The sequence below is a fragment of the Martes martes genome, assembly GCF_963455335.1.
Source record: "Martes martes genome assembly, chromosome: 16".
Lineage (NCBI taxonomy): Eukaryota > Metazoa > Chordata > Mammalia > Carnivora > Mustelidae > Martes > Martes martes.
Window position 1 is genome coordinate 61,856,223 of NC_137904.1, and position 13,423 is coordinate 61,869,645.

The following is a 13,423-nucleotide window of genomic DNA, read 5'->3' on the forward strand; positions in this document are numbered from 1 at the left end:
CAGCTCGTCCAGCAAGGTGGGGGCTGAAGCCGCACGGGGGTGCCCCGCGTCCGAGGCTGGGGTCGGCCCTGCCGGCGGCAGGCACCCAGGACCAGCCCCGGGGGCGGAGGACTGGCCCCGGCGACACCAGGTGCAACCAAAGGACACGCTCCCCAGGAGAGCCGGGAGTCGCAAGCCCTGTGACACTGCCTGGTCTGCAGATGTGAAAACACATCGTCATTTTCACGTTAGGAAACCCGTCATCCTAGCTCCCCATCGTCCACGCAAGAGAAGCCATTCTCTGGCAGGTGCCGAGTGGTTTTCGGAGGGTGCTGGCCCCAACCACCGGGTTTCCTTCAAAATCTAGGAAGGCAGACAGGACAGGATTTGACATTGAGACGATTGCTCCCAGGGTGATTTGGAAAAGGATTATTCTGCCCTGTCAGATCATCTCAGGAACATGAACCCACAGCGGGAAGAGCTGGACGGTCGGGTCTAAGTTCCCAGGCTGCCCCTCTTGTCCTGTGAGAGGCCGACCCGTTCCTGCAGACCACCAAATGCCGTATCTTACCCCGGGACATGGCCCAGGACCCCACCAGTACCATCTACTCCACGGTACACTGTTCTACTCCCCTTTAAGAAGAATCACACGGAGGCCCCTGGGTGGCTCAGTCGTTAAGCCTCTGCCTTCGGCTCAGGTCATGATCCCGGGGTCCTGGGATCGAGCCCCAATTCCAGCTCCCTGCTCTGCGGGAAGCCTGCTTCTCCCTCACCCACTCCCCCCGCTGTGTTCCCTCTCTATCTCTCTCTCTCTGCGTCAAATAAATAAAATCTTAAAAAAAAAGAGGAAGAAGAATCACCAAGATCCCAGAACTCCTAAAAACACAAAAGCTAGTGTGTAGTAGGCTCAGTACTGGACCCAAGATCTTGGAAGTTTTTTAAAGTTTTTGTTCTTATTTTATTCATAAATTTCCTTTTCAAAAAAAGGAAAACAAGTTGATAAATTCAGATTTATATTATGGTAATAACAGAATAAGGGAGGGGGCACCTGGGTGGCTCAGTCGGTTCAAGCATCTCACTCTTGATTTCGACTCCGGTCACCTTCTCAGGGTTGTAAGACTGAGTCCCATGTTGGGCTCCGTGCTGGGCGTGGAGCCTGCTTAAGATCCTCTCTCCGCCTCTCCCTCCGCCTTCCCCCCACTCCCCGTGCTTGTGTCCTCTCTCAATCACTCTCAAATTTTTTTTTTTTTAAAGATAAAGGGTCAAAGTGTGATTAAAAGGGAACATACAGGCTACAGACTGTAGGATTCCAGCTGCGTGACGTGCTGGGAGAGGCAGAGCTAGGAGACAGCAGAAGTCCGGGAGGAAGCAGGGAGGGAAGGAGGGACAGGTGCGGCACAGGATGTTTGGGGGCAGTGAGACTTTCTGCAGGACACTGTAATGACGCATACAGGTGATCATGTCCGTCTAGACCCCTCGAACGTACACGCCAAGTGAACCGGGCACACCCTGCGGACTCCGGGTGCTGCTGTGTCCATGTGGACGCATCAGTTGTGTCACATGGACCCTCCGACCAGGACGCCGACGGGAGGGGAGGCCGTGCAGATCGCGGCAGGAAGCAAACGGGAAATCTCTGTACCTTCCCTCCGATAGCACCGTCATGCCAAAAGTGCTCTAAACGATGAAATCTACTAATAAAAACATCAGCAGGAAGCAGGGCAAGTACAGAGCAGGACTGAGTCACAGGCCGTTGTGCCTCTGACTCTGGGCTTCCTGGCAGCCAAGATGAAGAGCAAAACACAAGGACTCCCAGAGTGGCAGTCAGGCCCTCCCCTGAATCCCAGAGGCAGAAGCAAGCGCAGCGAATGGTCCTGGTGGCTTTTCAGAGAGAGGCCAGCAGGACACTCCGGCCCTGGTGGCCTCAGCCAGGGGTCATGGGGGACTGGACTGGACGTTGGAATTGGGATACTTTCACTGCACTGGAAGGGTGTTGGGTCCCGTCTCGCACTGTCCTGGAGGCTGTGGCCCTCGGAGACACGGGCCTAGGGGATGGACAACCCCAGGTTAAGACCAGCCAGTGCCAGACAAGCCTGTCCAGCAGGGTCCTGGGGCAGGGCTCGAAGTTCACCCTGCGTCTGAACCTTCGATCTGTGTGTGTAGAACCAAGCACCCCTCCTTCCCTGCACTGGGGCACGAGCCCGGAGAAGGGCTCCCGTGGACTCGGCCTGGGCTGAGACAGACCCCTGTGCAATTAAAATTCAGTGTGATTTTGGGAAACACAGCAAGCTGTACAACAGAGCATTCCTTTCCAAACAGAAATCGGTGTAGGGTGCCCAGGGTGTCAGTAGGGAGCACGGGGTGAGGGCCTAGAAGCCCCCTGGCGGTGGCATGCCTGGGCCGGGATCGCAGGGAGCAGGCAGATAGATGGGAGGGCTCCCGGGGCAAGAGGGGATGGGGGTTGGCCGGGCGGAGACAGCCCGCCCCGATGCGCTCTGCATCGTGAGGACGGGGAGGGAGGGCTGGGCTGTGGGCCGGCGGTCCAGAATCAATGGGAAAGGGCAGTGCTGGCCCACAGCACGCGAAGGACGCTGTTTCTCCGAGATGCCGTTCGCAGGGGCAGATTTCGGAGAGCTACGTGCTCCGGACACCTGCCGAAATCAAGGAGGCCCGCAGGAGGCAACACCGACGGCCACGCGACCCACGCCAGGAAGCCGCAAGGATGGGCGCTCGCTGCTGCTTCAGGGCCGGCCGGGCCTCGTCCATCGGCCCGTGTTGGGGCCGTGCGCCCTGCCTCCGAGGGTGAGCACACTCAACTCCTCGCAGGCGCCCCGCGGGCTCCTCTGGAGACGGACGTGCCGAAATCCCGCAGGGGGAGGCACCTCTCCGGATCTCAGCGCCCAGCCGGAGGTTCGCCGCTCCTCCCCGCAAGGGCGAGGCAGCTGCTGTTCGCTGCGCCTCCTCAGAGGAAGACAGAGCCGCTCCCCGCTCCCCGCGGACGTCCCTGCACCTGCGGGAGAGGCCGGGCCGAGAGCCACCGGGCGGGACCGCCCTGCTCCCAGGCCGCCGCGGAGGAAAGAGGCCACAGAGCGCAGGGGTGCGGGGGCAGATCCGGACTTTATTTGCTGCGGCTCCTTGGCGCCGGTTTACAACGCAAAAAAACCAGAGGAACGAAAACAACTGGAATAATAATTATAATTTTTTTTAAAACCCTGTCAACAACTTTCAGTCATTTCTTTATATTTTATATTTTGACAAAACTTTTTTTAAACAAATACAAAATAATCTAAAAGGAGAGAAACTATACACGGATATTTACAGTCTGGTAAATAGACTAACACTGATCTGGTGCCCCTCGGGCTGTGCGGGAACCAGGGCAGGGGCGCGGCCGGCGGCGGGGCCAGGCGGGCCCGGACACCCTCCGGTCCCCTTCCGAGCTCCGGCACGAGCACGCCTGCAGCCGCTCTAGGGAGGGCCTGTAGGAGGGGGCCCCGAGAGTCCCCCCGCCAGCACCCCCGATCACGCCCTTTCACAAAGGCCATGTCCAGAGAGGCCCGCCTGCCCTACCGGAGCCGGAGGAGCCGGGGTCCCGCTGCCCGAGGAGACCGGCAGCTCTTCGCCTTACCGCGAGAGGCGGTGCGTGCGCTGCCCGGTCCCGGGGGACGCGGTGGCACCGGGACGGCCTGAGCCGGCCCCTGCCCGGCCTGCACCGGTGCCGGCCTGGATGAGCGGCGGGAGCGGCCCCGAGAGTCCCTGAGAGGACGGCAGGAGGACACTGCGTTTCGTGGCTCCCTCCACGCCGTAAGTTAGGCCGTCAGGGGGGAAGGACGCGAGCCAGGCCTTGTCCCCCTCACGCTCTGCCTGCCCCCGCCGGGCAGATGAAGGCCCCCCTCCCCTCTAGTGCCCCCCACCCCCAAATGGGTGACAGTAGTCCAGGTTGGGGCCAGAGTTGAGGCAGAAAAAGGTGAAGACCTAAGGTGATCAGGTAAGACCTGCTCCTTCCTCTAAAACGAGGACCGTAGCTCTGGGGGAGGAGGAGGAGGAGACAGGCCGCGGGGACCGCCTTCCTCACAGTTTTGGTTACTGGGTACTTAGCTCAAGGGAAAATGCTGACTTGGCATTTTAAAGCCCGACGAGAAGGAGCTCGGAAAGAGGAGAAACGGGACAGCCCAGCAATTCTCTCCCCTCAGCGTCCCCAGCACCGGGGATGGGGAAGCTCCGGCCCCACCGCTGGCCCCCAGGGCCCGGCCTCACCCGTGCCCACCGCCCTTGACCTCCGGCTGCCGAGAAGCCGGCTCCCGCCAGTGGCTACCGGGGGGCTCCCACCCTGGCCCAGGCAGAACGCCTCTGGACCGCTCGACTTTAGCTTTCTCTCTCTTTAAAAAACAAAAATATATCTTTATAATACGTGGCTTCTCTTCCATCCCACTTTTCTCCAAACATAGAATAATATACTGACAACGTGAGTTCACGGCGCAGGGCGGAAGGCCGCTTCACAGGGAAATAACCGAGAGGTAAACAGTTGGCTTCGAGCTCTGCCGTCACACCTGCCGAGCGGGAGACTTGCAAGGAGGCTGACATGCGGACAGGGCCCCGTTCTTTGGAGACAGAAAGGCTCCCAACCCCACGCCCGACGGGCCTCAGATCCCTCTCCCTCTGCGAACTCCTCCCCTTCTCCCACTTAAAAACAAATGGCAAAGCTGAAGCCGGTCTCTAGGAACTCAGGGTGATGCCCAGCAGGGGACAGCCCTGTCCAGCAGCCCATCCCCCACGTCCGTGGGGGACGGGGTGGGAGGAAGAACCCGGGGCCTCTCACGCCGCGCAGGCCGGCGCCGCTCACCGGGCGGACTCAGTGTCTCTTCGTGGAGGAGACCTTCTTCTTCCGCGCCGCCAGCATCTCGTAGAAAGGGTCCCTGCTGATGGCTGCTCTGGACACAGAGGGGAGAAAACAGAACAGACTGAGGGACAGACCCGGGAGACCACCCCGGGCAGGCGCTTGCCGGCGGCCCTTGTGTCCCCTGCCACCTGACTGCCAAGGCCAAATCGGCGACATCAACCTTCACCACGTCCATACGTGACTTCCGGGACAAGCTTCGAGACCCACGGTACGTGCAACAAGATCATCCTGGACTGTTCACTGTCCATTTCTACCTAATGGTGGGCTTTGGCTTAGGAATACAGTATTACACACTCTTACCAGATACCAGCCCAGAAAGACAGTGTGCTACTTCATTCCACAGCGACAGCGAGCACCACACAATCGTGGCCCACGGCGGCCCAACACATGCCACTCTGATGGCTGCCACGGTCTGGAGCCAGGCAACTTCTGAGTCCCACATTCCCACATGCACCAACCCGGTAACGAAGACCACACGTAGCTGTCCACACGGTCACAGGGCCTCGGGGTGCGGCTGGCCAGGCCTGCTCTGCATCCACAGCCTGGCAGGGAGGGAGCCTGCGTGTGCCCTGGCACTGACCCGGAGACCCCAGCACATGACAATGACAGCAGGGCCACCCCCGTGCACCTGTCCTTCCCAACCGTCCAGCACGTGGTGCCGTGAGCCCCGCTGACCACTGGCTCCACGCCTGACCAGGTAAATGACAGGCCTGGCAAACAGACCATGGCCTATCACGAGGGGTGACGTGTCGCTGACAAGTGTCTCCACAGCTCCCCGGGCAGCTAGAACCGACAGTCCCTGGCATGCGTCCCAGGGGATCTTGCCACAAAGGCCTCAGTTTCAGCGTCGAGAGCCAAGGACACGGAGGCGCCGCTGGCCACACGGCAGTCAGGGCTGCATCTTGCTGGGTCACAAGGCTCAGGCCTGAAGACCGGCACCACCTCCATCGCTCTGGACAGTTCATCCGCCTCGCTGCGCCTCAGTGTCCTCATCTGTGAAACGGGGACGACCACGCTTCCCAGGCCGCACTGAAGGGCGAGGCGCCGGTACCCGGAGCACATGAACACGGTGTGCGAATCCCGCCCCGGGGACCCGGCAGGACCCGAGCCAGCCCCAGGGGACAGTGAGCACCTGCACGAAAGACGGGACGATTCCAAACGCGACTCTCCAGAACGCCCAGCGGCTCTGGCCGCAGGAGGAAGACCCCGCGACGGACGGAACCCACGGCCGCAGACGAACCGTGCAACGGTGCGCAGGGGAGGCTGTCACAGCCCCGTGCCACTGCGGTGAGGCCCTGCGGGGCCCAGACAGTAACCAGCGCACACGGGCACCTCACACCGCTTGGCCAGCTATCACGACACCAGCGGGTCACCCGACACGAGAAGTTACATCCCTTCCTTCAAACCACACGCTAAAAATACGCTTCACAAGGACACAAGAGTTAAGTGTTTTTTTAAAAAAATGCACCATAAAAACGGACTGCAGGACCTACGACGGAGGGTCACTCGCCGGCTGGGATGCCCAGGGCACAGCCACTCCTCTGCCCAGACCTCCACGGCTCCAAAGTTTTCATTTAAATTCATTAGTTACCACACGATGTGGTATTGGTTTCCACACACAACAGAGCGAGTCGGCACATCCACACGTCGCCCACGGCCCGTCACGCGTGGCGGGCTCTGCAGTCTCATCGCTGGTACTGACTCCGGACACTGGGCTGCCTCGTCTATGGGTGAGGGTCAGAGAGCTCGCATCGAGGAGGGGAGCTGCCAGGGTCACCCCACAACTCCGCTTCACCCCAAAACGTCCCGGCAGTTATCCCCATCCCACCGAAGGAGCAGGAGGGGTGCCCATCTCCGGGGAGGCCCAGGGTCTGGCAGGAGGCCAGGCAGGTGCCCGCATCGGAGGGAACTCAGCACTGGGCAGCCTGACCCCGGCCTGTCTCTTCAGGCCAGGACTTCCAAGCAGACCGCCAGGAGCCCCGCACGCATCCTTCTTTAGTCCCCGGCCTGCCGTTTAACCCTGGCCAGACCCTGCAGCAGCTTCAGCAGCGATACCAAAACACACCCCAAACTCAAGCGTTCCCCCTCAGGAGCAGGTTGTGGCCGCGGCAGGAGCACGACCTCCCGGGGAGTGGGGGGTCCGCAGGGCCTCGGACCACCCAGTCGGGGTGGCCTCCCTGGCCTCCGGGGAAGTCAAACACTCTCAGAACAAACTGCCCCCAAGACAAGCAGCCACGCCATGCCCACGGAGTGCGACGGCCACGTGGACAGGCTTTGTGGAAGTCCCAGGGAGGGAGAGGACAGCTGTAGCCCGTCATCACCCTCACACTGTGCAGCTCAGCCGAGCCCTGCCTGTCCCAGTTCTGTCTACACCCGAGGAAGCCTAAGAACCCTCCTCCCCCCACTCTCAAACCCTCAGCCTCCCCACAGACAGTGGTCAAGGGTCGGGGGGTCTATTCCGTGACCCCAGAGCGTGGCCACGGGACTCTGGGTAGCTTCCTCATCTGTCAGTGGGACAAATCTCCCCGGAAATGATAAAACATTAGGATTGCTGTCTCCACGGAGCTGCCGTCCTGGCCGTGAGGCCTGCCTCCTATGACACGGGCCGACCAGGTGAACAGACGGCTCCGGTGCCTAGAAGGGACCCACGAGGGCCACTGCGGGAAGCCCAGACCCGAGGTGCGCTCGCACACGTGCCGCCACGGCCACACGTGTAGGGTCCGCTGGAAAGCAGCCTGGAAGTCCGGTCAGACTCGGCCCTGAGGCTCTCCCTCGCGGGCCCCGGAGCGGGGCGGGCGGCGCACGCAGCGGCCGGAGCGGTACGTGTGCGAGCTGGCAGCGCCCGTCGGGGGAAGCACGCCCACGCCGCGCAGGTCACCTACTTGATGCATTTGATCCACTCCTCCTTCTCCTCCGGCGTCGGGGCCGAGATTCGGTACACGGTGTGGTTCCCTTCCACCACCCGCCCGTCAGCCTCCGTCTTGCAGGCCTTGATGACTTGGTCTTTATTGTCGGGGATGTAAAGCTCGAAGCAGTTCTGAGAATCACAAGAGAGAGGACGGGGTGTCAGAGATCCGAGGCAGCTGCTGACCAAGAACAAAACGCTCGCTTCTCCCCCCGCGAAGGCTCCCCGCTCTGCCTTCCACAGAGCACGGGCAGCGCGTGTTTCCCGTGAGAGCCTTGCGGCGGAGTGTGGAGCACGAGGCGGTGTGTCACCAGCCTCCTCAGCAAACACACCAGCCTCGTGTCCGTCCGCTCCACTCCCAACACACCGAGAACACGCACGCTTTCTAGAGCCCACCTGTGGCCCCGGCATACCCCAAACAAACGGGAGGCATCTGTAAGGCGCCCGGAGGTCCTAACACGAGCAGCCCAGCCGGAGTGCCTGCTGCGACCTTGTAAGGAGGGACAATTCCATCCCCCGCAGGACTGTCCACACGTGACACTGAAGCACGTGGACAGAACGAAGAGGTCACTTACAGCCTCATCTCTGGCTTGAACACTAACGATAATTTTAAAGTCAGACCAAATTAGAGGCCTGACACTACTTTCAGCTTCAAGTAAATCTTGGCAATTTCCGTCTTTTTCAAAGAACTGCTACCCCACTCCCTTCTGTCCTCTCCCGTATCCCAGATACTTACCGGTTTTTTGGAGTCCTCTACCTCCCGGATACTCAGATTCTCTAAAGGGATGATCCCACGGGGCTCCTTGTCCTGGAGAACAGGTGTAGACAGATCGACGTCACTGCCGGGTCAGGGGCCGCAGCCCATCGCGCTCCTCACCCACACGTCACCCGGGCCCTTCTGCTCTGCTCCCTGAGCCCACACATCGGCGCTAGGGCCCACACCCTATGTTCTAAAATCAGAAGGCCAGGAAGCGTCTAGGTGCACGAATCCCTGTGACCAGCGGCCTCTGTAAGGAGAACTCCCAGGGCAGACTCAGCAAGTGTCCCCGGCAGAGCCCGCGGGAGGCCCTCCAGCAAGGAGCACGCCCGCCTCTCTCACCCAGACACCCCCTCGCCTCTCTGCCTGGATCCCGTGTGCACGTCTTCAGGCTCTGGGCCGGGGCCGGCAACCCCAGAAAGCCCCGGGCTCGGGCCGGATGCCCTGCTCCCTGCCGGCAGCGCCCGGGAGGGTGGTGTGTGTGACCTCACGACCTCCTGCCCTGCTGTCCCCCCCGCCAGACAGGAGGCTCTTCAACGAGAAACTGCCTTCCTGACAGCTCCGCGTAGGTCTAATGGCAGCTCCACTCCTGTCCGCAACAGCAGAACAGCCTTGCCGGGCCCTCCCCCCGCCACGGCCCTCCCCCAGAGTGTCCCACGTGAGCGAAGGCCGCCGCAGGCACACACTTCACACCTCCCCCTCCGGGACATCCCACTACCTAACAGCCCAAGGTCATTCCAAGGTCGCAGCGTAGCTGGGCTAAGCCTTGGCACTGAGCTCCCTACGACAAACGTCCCCGCGGCCCTGTGCTCTCTCCATCCGCAGACGCACGTCCCTCTTTCTTTTCGGGGAACAGCCCCATCATCAATGGCATCTCTGAACACGCAGGTGCCAGGACGCAGTACTGAGACCGTCTTTCTCTGCCCTGCACAACTGCTTACCTCTCCCCTAATTGTTCGCAGACTTGTCTTTTCCAGATACGATTTCTGTGACTGTCTCAAACCTTTCCTCTGTGACGGTGATTTTAGTCCTGGGTCACCTGTTCACTCCTCACAGTTTTTACTGATTATGTAACCGTCCATCAGTTACAGTCTACACACATCATGCGGCCTCTGTCCCTGTTCTCAGTCACTGCGCTGCACTAGGCAGAGGTCACTCTGCCTTCCCCGGCTGCCATCCCCCACTTCCTGACCCCAGATTTCCTGCACTGTGTCAGGTGATTCTGAGCGGAAGCTCGGCCTACCGTCTTAACTCGGAGGCCCCCTGTGTCTGCAGAGACACATCCTCTGATGTCCGTGGCCTAGTACAACGCTGGCCGCTGCGGAAGGGGGCGTGGGACTCAGGCGATGCCCCTGCAGTCCGCACCGTGAAGAGCCACGGCATTCGGGACTCTCACGCATCACCCCGGGCCCGCTCCAGAACTCAGGGCACGCTGTGTAGACGCCTGTGTTATGTTCCGTTTTACTCCAAAGAACGGTGAAAAAAAAATCCCAAAGAGGCTAGGATGCCACCATCCAGCTGTCTTTGAGAAAAAAGACAAACTACGGGCCAGGCGGGAGTGGGGGGTACAGACAGGAATGCGCTCTGGGGTGAAAAAGTGAGAAAACCACTGACTGGCACAACAGGCAGCCCTTGAGGGTGAGTGACGCCCTCACAGGCCAATCCCCACTCCCTGCATGAGAAGCTCCGTCCGCACGGTGTCGGCGACGACAGACCGCCGTGGAGGACGGCCGCCTCACCCAGGCACGTGCCAGGCTCCTGGTTCCTTCCCAGACGCGCATCCGGGGCTTGCACTTAGCACACGAGTCCCACCGTGCTCTACACGTGTCAGACACGACCTTTCCAAATCTCCACGATCCCGTGGGATCCATGACCTTAACTCAGTGAAGACCTATGTCAGGACACAAGCCCCACGCGGCCGAATAGGACGGACATGCGAGAGAGGATCGAGTGACAGCTGGGTGGCCAGTGTGAGCCCAGCCGGCCAGGCATGCTGGGCGCTGCACGAGAGGAAGCTCCGATAAACGTGTTACTTTCTCAGTTTTATTCGCACCACGTCCTACTACGAAGAGACTTACACTTATCTATCTGCATCATGATTCCGTCCCCTCTGAAAACCCACAGAACTTCCACGGACGAAGAACACTTCAGACCCCAGGTAATTCCCAACTTCTCCCACTTCATTTTACTTCCTCCTCCTCTGGTCCATCTTTCCCTGCTGGGCTGCTTCTCCCGAGTCCGGAAAACCTGAATTCTCCACGCGGTGATTTTCATCCCCCTTCCAAGGGGCCACAGATTCCTTTTTGGTACCTGACCACGTTCCCGGTTTCTAGCCCAGCTCTCAGCCCCATCCTAACGCCGTGTGCGACGCCAGGCTGCTGCCTTCTCCTGCCCCGGTCCAGAGCTAGCGGTTGGTCCCCGCCATCCTCAAGGCCCCCGACTCTGGGGGCTGTCCCAGCTCTTCTCTTGACCCCAAGTCTCCTGCCAGCCCTCCCCAGGGTCTCCCCTAACCAGACCTGACTGGAGTCGTGCAACACGGAGGCCTGACCCACTCCCAGGCCGCGGTGGACCAGCAGATGCTCACCGTCGTGTATTCAAAGTAGTAAAGGCAGTTGTCGGTCAGAATAAACCAGCGTCGTTTCCAAGTCTTGACCCTGCCACCTGCAGAGCAAAGAGAGGTGCGCGTCGGACAGGAGCCACCCGGCCCGCACAGGCTCCGTTAACACGGAAGCCTCCGAGAGCACGAGGGACCAGGAAGCGAGGGGCAGGGCACCCGGAGGACACGGAGACCATGGCAAGATTTACATCAGTAACAAGACACAGAGCCAAAACAGAAGCACCTTTCACAGAGTGAAAGTCTGTGGGAACAGGCAGAGCAAGCAAGTCAGGTGGCGCCTGGAGATGAGCTCAGGAGCGTGGGATGAGAGCATGGCGTAGGGGAGGGCCCCGGGCGAGGAGGACACGCGATGCACGTCTGACCAGGCTGCAGCGGCGCAGCAGGAGCGTCGGGTGGTGGAAATGGGCCCATGGCGGACAAAGAGGGGAGCGGGTCAGCCCCGGTCCCAGCTACACTGTGAGGACGCCCGGCCCAGCCCAGGGCACATATGGATGCAGGGGTTCGTCAGATGTGTTAACCCCTTCAGAATCAAATCTAGAGTTTTCCTGGAATGTGGAACCCAAATTCCCGGGGTTTTGCCCTCTACCCTACCTTGCTGACCACAGTGCACTTCTGTATGGCTTTCAGGCCCTGGGCCAGTGTCCTACAAATGACATCTCCCCAGAGTTCTGGAGGAGACAAGGCAGAGTTCCCGGATCGGGGAGGAACCCACCAGTGAGTGGGAGAAGCGCTCAGGAGCCTTTCCAAGCTCGAACTTCTCACCTGAAGCGCTGACCACTGAGCTAGGGGAGGGGCCCGCAGGCCAAGGGAGCACGGACAGTGGGGCCGTGAGCGCCAAAGGGCCTCTCTGTCCTCCCTAACGTCTCTGTGAAACAGCAGCGCTGGGGCCGAGAAGCTATGCCCACCCCGGGGAGGGAGGCTCGGTGGTGGGCTGTTTCAGCGAAGCTGCCTCCCGCTCCCCTCGTGGCCGTGAGCCGAACCTCATCTTGGTCTGCTTATGTCGGGGGCAAGGGGCAGCTTTCTGAATGCGAACCACACAGAAGTCACGCAAATGCCTTCCTGTGTTACGATGCGCATGCTACTGTGTGCCCACTTCTTACTGCCTCGACAGACTACGCTCTTCTCGCTAAGGCTTAACCTCCAGAGAACATCACTTCTCCTATCTTCACAAAGACAGGCCCACGGGCTGCGGAGCTGGTATGACCTTAGTCATGACTTCTCTCCCGTCCCTCAGCACAGGCAGCTGAGCCGAGAACAGGGGCGTGCTGCCACGTGCTCACACCGGGTCTCCGAACGGGACGAGACGGCTGGAGCGCTGCACATAACGTTACGGAGAGGCGCACCCAGCCCGGGTCCCGGCATTGAGCAGAAAGCCTGAAGGACTTCTCAGTCCCTTTCTCAGCTCTGTATGGGGGCCTGAAGTGTCAGGGAGGTTACATGATCGATCGTGAACTGCACAGACCCAGGGTACGGAGGCCTTTGCCGCTGGCACGCACGCGCTGCCCACCTGCTGGGCCCTGTGCAAGGGCCGGCCCTCCCACCAGTGGCGATCTGCCAGTTGATATGAGCATGTGCCTCTGGTCCCTAAGGCCCTAAGGCATGAATTCAGAAAAAAACCACAGATGGAAATATGACATGCATGTGGAAAATGGGAAAGGCTGGGCAGGATCAAAACAAATGAGGAAGAAAAAGAAGACAAGGACTCTATCTAGAACGGGAACCGATGTGTTGTAACAAGGAACACCCACCCCCACTTCAGAGCCCGAGAAATCAGCTCTTCTACCTCTCGGACCTTCATCCCCACGCAGGGCTCCGTACACTGGACACCTCGACCCATGCGGACTCCCATGCACTCCCCCCCGCAGGACCACCCGGGGGCCCTCGGGGCTTAGGAGGTCATGGAGGAGGGGTCAGATGCGACAAAGAAGAAGGTGGAAGGAAATCTAGGAGGAAAAGCAAAGCTGGAAAGATCCCCTCCCTGATTCCGAAAGCTGGATGATGTCCCCTGGCAATCGGCTGTATTACCGAGACCTCTGCTGTGAGAAGCATCACGGTGGCCCGGGGGGAGCATTTCCACGTTGAAGTAAACAGACATGAAACAAGCAGACAGACCAATGCGCGCACCTAGGACAGTCCCTGTGGAACTCACAGGACCTCTCCCACCCCCGAGGCGAAGGCCAGGCGTCGGCTTCCCTAGCGCTGATGAGTCCCCAAACGTGCTAAGGACCGTTCTGGCTGCGTGCGGCTCTCCCGGCAGGCAGTGCTGGAGCA

General features: G+C 60.3%; 1 protein-coding gene across 1 annotated transcript in view; it reads right to left on the reverse strand.

The window, feature by feature from the left end:
• Positions 1–1,235: 1,235 nt before the first annotated feature.
• The window catches only part of CYTH1 (cytohesin 1), a 79,915-nt gene continuing 67,727 nt past the window's right edge, over positions 1,236–13,423 (reverse strand). The window contains exons 10-13 of the mRNA XM_080826466.1: positions 11,120–11,196; positions 8,515–8,586; positions 7,756–7,910; positions 1,236–4,904 (exon numbers count right to left, since the gene is read on the reverse strand). Coding sequence (XP_080682592.1) covers positions 4,826–4,904; positions 7,756–7,910; positions 8,515–8,586; positions 11,120–11,196 — 383 coding nt within the window. The 3' untranslated portion in view covers positions 1,236–4,825. The remainder of the gene's footprint in view (positions 4,905–7,755; positions 7,911–8,514; positions 8,587–11,119; positions 11,197–13,423) is intronic.